This window comes from Nannospalax galili, unplaced genomic scaffold (assembly GCF_000622305.1).
Source record: "Nannospalax galili isolate Female #2095 unplaced genomic scaffold, S.galili_v1.0 scaffold599, whole genome shotgun sequence".
Lineage (NCBI taxonomy): Eukaryota > Metazoa > Chordata > Mammalia > Rodentia > Spalacidae > Nannospalax > Nannospalax galili.
The window spans coordinates 2,174,236-2,184,327 of NW_008343079.1; the positions used below are offsets into that span (position 1 = coordinate 2,174,236).

At 41.3% G+C, this 10,092-nt stretch overlaps 1 protein-coding gene across 1 annotated transcript in view; it reads right to left on the minus strand.

Moving 5' to 3' along the window:
- Positions 1 to 9,586, minus strand: part of Lsg1 (large 60S subunit nuclear export GTPase 1) — a 31,808-nt gene extending 22,222 nt beyond the window's left edge. Inside the window, exons 1-5 of the mRNA XM_008839040.3 lie at positions 9,426 to 9,586; positions 7,019 to 7,145; positions 1,750 to 1,870; positions 1,499 to 1,585; positions 522 to 608 (exon numbers count right to left, since the gene is read on the minus strand). Of these exons, the coding sequence (XP_008837262.1) occupies positions 522 to 608; positions 1,499 to 1,585; positions 1,750 to 1,870; positions 7,019 to 7,145; positions 9,426 to 9,524 (521 nt within the window). The 5' untranslated portion in view covers positions 9,525 to 9,586. The remainder of the gene's footprint in view (positions 1 to 521; positions 609 to 1,498; positions 1,586 to 1,749; positions 1,871 to 7,018; positions 7,146 to 9,425) is intronic.
- Between the last annotated feature and the right edge of the window lie 506 nt (positions 9,587 to 10,092).

Sequence of the window (10,092 nt, forward strand, 5' to 3'; positions counted from 1 at the left end):
TATTTTTTACACACACACACACACACACACACACACACACACACACACACACACGCACACATGTATGTATCTCTCTACCCCCAGTACTGAGGAATGAACCTAGGGCCTCATACTAAATTCTAGGCAAGGGCACTACCACTGAACTAGCTCCCCAGCCTAAAAAAAAAAATCCCTGTATTTTAAATGATGTATAGTATCATACATCCAGTTTAAAAAATTAAGTCTGTTCTCTGACAATTACAGTCATGTATATGATACATTCTGATTAATCACTCCCTCACCCTCTCCTAGCTCCCTTCTATCCCTATGAACCATTCCTCATCAGTGCCTTTCCCAGACTTGTGACTTTTGGTTCTGTTTTGTGACCTACTTATAGTTTAGCCAGGGTCACTTCCTGTTTTTCTAATTCTCAATAGCTCATTGCATAGCTTACTCTTCCTCTCCATGGATTCACAGTCCATGAATGCATGCCAACTTAACAATACTGAAGTCTTCATAATACAAAGAAAATGGCTACTCACCTTCTCTCAATGACCCTCCAGAGCTGGCGCCAAAAGTCCAAATTTCGTTCAAATGGAGTCAATATCAACTTTTGTTCCTCTTCTAGCCTGGCTTTAGAATGAGAAGTTTATATCTTTGCCTGATTATAATAGTTTTAAGTGTTGTAAATACTCAAATATAATACATTTAAAAATAAGCATACAAATACTGTAAACTACTATTGTTTATGGTACTGAGGATCAAACCCAGGGCTTTGTGCTAGCTAGGCAAGCGCTCTATTGTTGAGCTACACTGAGCCCGCTTTGCCTTTGTTATTATTTTATGTGTATGAGCACTTTCAACACTCCTGCCTCAGACTCCTGAACAGCTGGGATTACAGGCCCGCACCATTAGGCTAGGCTTTGTCCAATTATTTTAATATATCTCTGGCCGCGTCAAAACAAAAATAAAAATTTTTTATATTATACTCCACCAAATTCAAATTTCATCCTTAAGCTCTTTAGGTTCTAGAAGTTTCTTTCTCACACAGCTCTTACTGGAAGAATGGTCAGAAGAGCTGTAATCAACTGCAGAGTACTTCTTGACTACAGAATGGAATTAAGAAAGACTAGGTACTACACAGAATAGCCACTCAGCACCTCTGTGCAGACACACCTATACCCAGTAATGTTGTGTGTATATGTACCAACATGTACTTGAAAAAAGAACACTGCTATCCCCGTTTAAAACTGCACTTTAGTTGTTTATTTTGTGTGCATGCGCAAATGTCAATGGATTCTTTTGGGAATCAATTCTCTCCTTTTACCAGGTGGGTCCAGGAACTTGAACTAAGATCATCAAGCTTGGTGGCATGTACCTCTATCTCTTGAGCTATCTCGCCAGCCCCCACATTTCCCTTTTAAAGGAACCAAGACTTCAGAAGGCAAATGGAAATGCAAGCATGTTGAAATGCCTGTACTTGGGGTTTCAAAATAAATTTTTACAGTCTCATACTCACCGGACAAGCTGACGTCTCCATTTTAGGAAGTTATCTTTCTCTGCCTGTTTCAGTTCTTCTGGGCTAGTTTTCCTATCCCAATTTGGCCTAAAACAATCATAGAGAGAGGAATTTTATATATAATCTACTAAAATAAAAAGAGAATTTGGATGTTAAATGGCAGCTAAGAAAGAAAGCAGAAAAATTATGAACTTAAGAATTCTGTATTTAGTGACTCTATTTTCTAATGATCTAAATTCTTTTCAACTTACCTCCTTGGTATACTCAAGAACTGTCTGTTTTCTTCATGGAGTTTCTTAATTCTCTGGCTCTCCTCAAAAGACAGCAGTCCAGTTCTAGCCTCAGGGAGCACAAACTTAATATTAAGCTTCTCTGTTCACAGAAAAGAAAAGTACTATTACTCAAGAGGTCATTTTAGAAGCTAGGGATGTAGCTTAGTAGGCAGAAAGCTTGCCTAGCATGCATAAAGCCCTGAGTTTAGTCCTTAGTACTATATAAACCAGTTGTGGTACTACGTGCCTGTAATCCCAACAGGAGCATTAGGAATTTAGGAACTTGTATTTTGAGTTCAAGACCAGCCTGGGACACAGGAATCTGATCTTGAAAAAAAAATCCAAAAGAGGCCATTTAAAATACTGCATGTTGATCACTTTGATAAACTTGACTAATTTCCTAAAACAGAATTTAAGTCTTCCTGACTTAGGTTAATTTTCTTTTTAAAAAAATATTTATTTACTATTGCCTGCATGTGTGTAAGGGCACCCATGTCATGTAATGCCCGAGGAAGTTAGAAGACGGTGTTGGATCCCCTGGAACTGGAGTTAAGGATGGTTGTTAGCTGCTGTGATGGCTAATCCTGGGTGTCAACTTGATTTGATCTGAGATTAACTGAAATGAAAGAGATCTTCTTGATTGGATCATCTAAAGCCGGAAGACACACCCTAAATGTGGGCATTACCTTCTGATGGCAGCTGGTATAAAAGACCAAGGCAGAGGAGAGCGCGGGGCTTTTTGCGGCTTGCCTTCTCTCTCCCTGGTGAGTTCATCTTGCTGCTGTAGACTGAAGACTAGCTGATATTTTGGAATTTGTCAGACCTTCAGCACCGGATTGGGACTACTGAGACATCCAGCCTTGTGGACTGAGCGACTACGGATTCTCAGCCTCTCCCGTGTGGTGCAGCCATTGTTGGACTACTCAGACTCTATCCTGTGAGCTAAGCTGATAAATCTTTATACATATTCATTCTACTGGTTCTGTTTCTTTGGAGAACCCTGACTAATACAGCTGCTATGTAAGTACTGGGAATAGAAACTGGGTCCTCTGCAAGAGCAGCCAGTGTTCTTAACCCCTGAGCTATCTCTCTAGCCCCAACTTAGGTTAATTTTCAAATAAAGTTTTCTAAACAGATATCTCTGAAAAAAATTTTTCTTCACTACCTCACTAACACTTTCAAAAAGTTATGACTTTGTTAAGTACCAATTTTACAAAATTCTATATGGTGACTGTATTTCATGGAAACAAAAACAATAACAATGGGAAAGGACTGGAAAGATTTAATTTAACCAGGGGGCTGGGGAGATGGCTCAGTGGTTAAGAGTGTGTACTCACTCTCAGAGCCCACACCAGGTAGCTCACACACAGCATGTAAGTAGAGCACTGCACTCATGTGCACAAACCCACACATGTATTCACATAATTAAAAAAATAAAATAAAATATTTTAAAGAGATTTCATATAGCAAAATTTCCTCATTTTACATAAAGAATAATTCTAAGCTAATTGGAGTTGGTAAAGAACAAAGACTAAGCAAACAGATCAGTTCTTTAGAAGCGATGAACTACATACTACACTGTCAAAATTTATATATTTATTAAAAACTCACTACTAGTGGCTATATCAAAAATTTTAAAAAGTACAAGCAACCTTTGATCTGAAATAGACATGTGCTCTAGGCTACCCCTCCAGCTGCCCAAGACAGTTCCTATTTCACCTCACACAGCCACCACCTAGACTGCATGGGCAATGGGGACTCCAGAACCTGAGAAGCCAGCTAAGCTTCCTCCTGGAGTGCCAAGTGAAGGCTCTATTTCAAAGATAAATGAGTATCTTTAACATTCCTCTGCACCTTTGGCAAAGACTGCAGTCTGCTGTCTTTATCAAACTACCATATACCAAGTAGGGCCTTGAACAGTCCAGTAACTTACCACGTAACCCACCATGATCCTCAACCAAATCAACTGCAGCTAACAGTTGACCACTTCTAATATCTGATGCTTCTGTGATGTTACCTTCTCCTTCCAATGGGGGTCTCCCACCTACATTTCCACTTTGCTCCATCTAACTTTGAGAAATCTGACCCTGATCATGCCCTTTATCCCAGCCCACTTCCTGCCTTCTTTCCCTATGTAGCTCAAAGTGCTTGTACATTCCCTAACCACTGTTGAATTCCTAAACTCCAACTACCTATCTGTTTCTAATCTGTCATGCTGTGCTCACTGGTACAGGAAATGGCTCAATAATGCAGCTATCTGGTATGACAAATGGATAGACTAGGATATCTAAATGGATAGACTTCTTAGACCCCAGCATATCTCACAGTAGGAAGAAATCAGTCTAGTTCTTGGATTATCTATCCCAATCCCTAAATGGCAGTTGTTTTCTGTCAGTTCCCTAGTCTTCTGTTCACTTTGTTTTCCAGAAGATAACCTTGTCATTACCTTGTGAAGGAAAACTGGAGCTACTAGATACAGATGTGCACCCACCCTCAGTTTCCTTCATCAGCCTCACAGGAAGCTGTGCTCCTCTTGTATGAGCTGACCTTTCTGACTGTTTTCAATCCCATCCTATGCCCATCTCCTCCTAGAATCAACTCTCTTCCATCTCTTCCTTAATCTTATTTTATGTTTTGAAACGTAACTTTTTTTATTTTGTCTTTTCTCCATGTAGACCCAGCTAGCTTGGAACTTGCTATGCAGACCAGGCTGGCCTCAAACTCAAAGATCCACTTGCCTCTGCCTTCCAAGTGCTGGGATTAAAGGCATACGCCACCATGCCCAGGTTGAAATGTAACTTTTAACGATATAATTATAGTTGCATTAAAAACGAGTTTTTCTGTATGAAATGGTGTATTTTAAAATGAAATGGAGATCTTTTTTAAAGGTTAAAACCTCATTTAATTTGATGTCTTAGAGGGTTTATACTAAGTACAATAATGTATAACTGTATTAATTCAGCACTGTGAACCTAAAAATTACAGCCAATTTTGAAAGAGATACATCTTTGCTCTGGAAACTGTTGACTATGTCAATGCTGTTGTAATGAAATGCTTCTACTAATTATGTGGTTATTAAATAAATTTAAAAAAATTCAACAATATTGTAAAGAAACTAAATGTGTAGCTTTCTGAGTCTTTTTTCTTATATTCACATACATACATGGACTGTGTCTGAGTGTCTTTAATTGTACCAACACTGTACACACTATTCTGCAACTTAGTCTTTTAATCTAGACAATAGCTTTTGGAGTTCCTTCATAGTAGTACTCAGTTAATCTTTTCTTTTCACCTGCTGCACAATAATTCAATCTGAATAAACCACTGGGTAGCCATTTCCTTGCTTCTAGAGCATTCAATACCCATGTTTTCATAGAAACTATAACCATCAGCACTATCAATTTTAGAGCATTTTTATTACCTCAATGAGAAACTTTTATTTACTTTATTCAGCTACTTCCCATCCTCCAACCCCCCCACCCCGATTCAGACAACCAGTAATCCATCCCTCCGGACATTCCTACTCCGGACTTTTCATATAAATGGAATCATATAATATGGTGGTTATTGGGAGCTGTGGGTGGAAGAAACAGGAAGAAGTCAATCAAAGGGTGCAAAGTGTTTCAATTAGGCAGGACGAGTAGCTCTGAACATCTAATTCGCAGCATGGAGATCTGAATTAGGAATACTGTACTATCTACTTGAAATTTGCTGAGTAGCCTTTAGGTGATCTTACCAACACAAAAGATGTCTAGTGATAGATCTGCTAATCATCTTGAAAGTCAATCATTTCAGTGTCTCTCCTGGAGCCCCAGCAGGCCTGGAACTCGCTATGTAGATCAGGCTGGCCTCAATTTCACAGAGATCGACCAACCTCCATCTCCTGAGTGCTGAGATTAAAGGCAGGTGCCACTACACTGACTAACTCCATCTTTCATGACCCATTTTTTTTTATAGACTTCTTTTATAGCATCCAAAACCACATCTATTTAATTTATTTATTTAGGGTCTTTTTGAGACAGGGTCTCCCTAGTAGCCACTGCTAGCCTGGAACTCACTACGTAGATCAGGCTGACCTCAGACTCTCAGAGATCCATGTGCCTCTGCCTCCTGAGTGCTGGGATTAAAGGCATGTGCCACCATGCCCAGCTCAAAACCACATTTTAAAGAAACAAAAGGGATCTTTCAACATTATTCTATGAGTAGCCAGCACAATGCTTGAGAGTAGCTGGTGTTTAATGAAAGCATTTTGAATAAATGACTGTCTCCCGATTGGCTAGTTCCTCCAATGGGCAGGGCCTGCCACAGACTGTGGACGCTGGGGGGTGTAGCTAGGAGCTATCTTGGAAGGGAAGCCCTGAGCGAGAGAAGCGCACGTGGGCATGGGAATGCCACGCCACAGCTTAAAGACAGAATGGACTGATCTTTATGGACCTGGGGTGATCGCTGGCCCCAGAGGTGTGAGTGGAATTATGGGCGTGGCACGGTCTGATAAGGGGCGGGGCTAGGCACTGGGTACTCATTCCTTTGTAAGTTAATAAATACACATAAAATATATTATATGGTTTGTCTGATGGCTCAGGAGACCCAGAGAGAGTTCAGGCCACAATGAATGACTTTCTAAGCTACATGCCATTTATAACAGTGAGAGAAATAACTTATAATATTGTCATTTATTCTTCTAAGTGCTTAGAAGACACTCAGACACAGGCACACATGGCAGTGACTAAATTCAAAGTGCCTAACAACAGCAAGGATATGATTTTGCTTTTAACAATAATTTCTTGAAGTTGATATGATGAAGAATAATCTGATGGGATTTTTTGTTTTTTAAAGCTGAATTTTAAAATGTGTATAATGGCCGGGAGTGGTGGCGCATGACTTTAATCCCAGCACTCGGGAGGCAGAGGCAGGCGATCTCTGTGAGTTCAAGGCCAGCCTGGTCTACATGGTGAGTTCCAGGACAGCTGGGGCTACAAGAAGACCCTGTCTCAAAAAGACAAAAACAAAACAAAACAAAAACAAAAAAACAAAAAACAATAAACCCCAAAACAAAAAAAGTGTATATTTTACAGTACACTAACAGAACTTTCCAATACTGCTTTTGGAATATTTGCCTTTGGGTTAAAGACAGCCTGTTTACAATTTTAGTACTGTCTCAAACACTTCCAAGCAGACTTATGTGTACATAGTAAGCAAGAGGGAAATGTGATCAGTGTTATACACATTCATGCAATGAACAACTTACCAGCTACAAACTCTGTCCCTGCAAGTTCTGCAGTTGCGAGAAAGTCATCAAGGGAGCTTTGCTCAGTCACTGACTGAAGGTTAAGACGACCCCAATCATAGCCATCGTTGAGTTCACTTGTGTGCAACTATGAATAAAACACAGGGCAAAAAATAAGGCTACTGCCTTCTGCTCTTGACATCCAAATAGGTCCATACAGTTTTGATACTATTCTGTGGTCTCAAGGTGGCTTGGCTCCTTTAAAATATATACTACCAATACCACTGGCTAGGCTGAGGACATAGCTCAGCAGATTATTTCCCAAGTTTTAATGGCTTCAAGTCCAGCAGTGCAAAATTCTCAAACTGTTTTATGGGTGCCTATCAGGGGCACTTCCCTTTCAAAATTTAATTTCATTTTCAGACTCTTGGAATTAATTTTATTGTAGCCCCATTTTACTATTTAGGAAACTGAGGTTTAAATAGGTAAAATAATTTGCCTACAGTTGCAAACTAAGTAGCAGATACAGTACTGGAGCGCAGACTGTCTTGACTCTGCCAGCCAGTTAAAATTTTTCATAAAGATCCACAAGAAATATTTTAAATCAAAACATGGTGGTACAGGAGGCAAAAAATTGAAGCCATACTGAACTAGATAGTGAGACCTGGACCGCTCTTCCCCAAGGGCTAGAAGCTAGGCTTGCCTAGAATGACCACTAAAAAAAAAAAAGAAGAAGAAGCAAGCTATTGATTTTCTAACACAACCAGAGTTCGATAAATATCATCCTAAGCTATATGTGTACTATGGGTGTAAATACATTTTTAAAAAATTAAGCATCAATCTGGACATGGTAATACACACCTTTAGTCCCAGCACTTGGGAGTCAGAGGCAGGTGGACTTCAGTGAGTTTGTGGCCAGCCTAGTCTATACAGCAAATTCCAAGCCAGCTGGGGCTACAGGGAGACCCTGTCTCAAAAAGACACCCCCCAAAAAATAAGTGATGGCTCAGTGGTTAAGAGGACCTGGGTTTGATTCCCAGCACCCACATAGTGGCTAACCATCTAAAACTCCAGTTCCAGGGGGTCTGACACCCTCTTCTGACCTTCAAGGATACTGCACAACACTGGTGCACTTACACGCAGACAAAACACTCATACACATAAAATAAAAATATTTAAAAAACTTAGAATCAATAAAAATTAATATTATAAAGATTAGAAATTAGTTCTTTAGAATTCACATTCAACCTATTCCCCATTTCCCCAAAGCTACTTCATTACTAAGTTGCTTTAAAGTCAATTAAGATGACTAGTAATCAAATGTCCAGACCTGATAACAGTGGTGAGTGGGATGGTGTGACACATACACACTTCCATAATCAACTCAGCACAAGCTCTGACTGAGAACTCGTTATGGTCTCAAATACCCGGAGGAATAAAGTGACAGCTAGGATGATACACACAAGTCAAAGCGTTTGATTAAACCACTGAGGGAAACACAGTGCAAAGCAGGGATCTGAGTTACTTTGCATTTCTGATGGAACTAACAGCTTCTGAAGAATCAATTCTCTGGATAAGCTGGTAACTAAAACCAGAAAGTTTAAAGGCCCAAGCATGATGGCAGTACTCCGCAGGCAGCGGCGAGTCCTAAGCCAGCCTGGGCTATGTATGGAGACTGTAATTTATTATTTTAATTTTACGTGTATGAGTGTATTGCCTGCATGTAAGTAGGTACACCTGTGTCATGCAATGCCCGCCGAGGTCAGAAGCGGGTGTCGGATCCCCTGGAACTGGAGTTAGGGGCCATGTGAATCGAACGTAGGCCCTCCTGAAGAACAGCCAGTGCTTTTTAACGCTGAGCCATCTCTCCAGCCCCGTTTCAATTTTTAAAGACACACACAAAAATAAATTCTTAAAAATTTCCAAGAGAGCGGGGCGTGGTGGCGCAGGCCTTTAGTCCCAGCACTCGGGAGACAGAGGCAGGTGGATCTCTGAGTTCAAGGCCAGCCTGGTCTACACAGTGAGTTCCAGGTCAGCTGGGGCTACAGGCAGACCCTGACTCAAAAACCAGTCTTTTCTTTCTTTCTTTCTTTTTCTCTCTTTCTCTCTCTTCTCTCTCTCTCTGTATATCCCCGCCCCCCCGAGAGCACATGGCTTCCTATGGCAAAACTCAAGCACAGTTAAAACAGACCCCCATTCAAAGCGCTTCACCTTTTCATCCCAGCCTCACCAACACACTAGCCATGACTGAAGCCTCCCCCTGTGCCCTGTGCCTTTCTGGGGCCTACTTCTCCGTCTGGCTGAAACTTCTACCCATTCTTCAAAATCCACGGAGCACTGGCCAGTTTATGACTTTTGACTCCAACCTTTGTCGCATGAGAGCGCTCGAAACCAGACGAAAAGATAGGGACGGCAGGGTTTTTCTTACCCAGGAGTCGGTATGACGGCGGCTACGGCTTCGCTGGGCCTGATGCCGAATTAGGACCCGGCCCACAGACCCACTACCGGGCGCTCTCCTTCGGCCCATACCTACGCAACAGCGGAACGAACTCGCTCGGCTCAGTACCGGAGGTTTCCGGTTTTCTTGGCTCGGCTCCAGGAAATGACGTATGAGCGAGCGCAAGTGATACAGGCCCGAGGTTGAGCTGGGAAATGGAATGACGTATTTTAAAATGCTTTTGGCATATCTTGAATTTGACAGTAATATAGGAAAGAAATGTAAAAGTTGTTTGGGGAAGTTTCTTGTGGATATGCCTACGAATTTTTCAATTTTGATAGCTTGCGTTAAGAGAATGGTACATTCCAAATCTGTACGTCAGTATTCAGACTCCGGAGGGAAATTGGGCCAACTGGAAAATAAGGCTGTTTACATTCACCCGACTAGCGCCACCTAAGCAGCTTTCTTTGGGAGGGCGAAGGGTGTTTATGTGGCGCCAGGTGGCAGGAGTCGCCGGACGCTGGTTTTTCAACCCAGTTTGGTGTCTCAGAAGTCTCAGCCCAGCAGTTATAGCGTTTTTTGTTTACTGATACTCTCTAGCTACAAAGTGGGGAGGAAACATCCCACCTGGATGAGAGTTCCGAATAGGAGGTTGAAT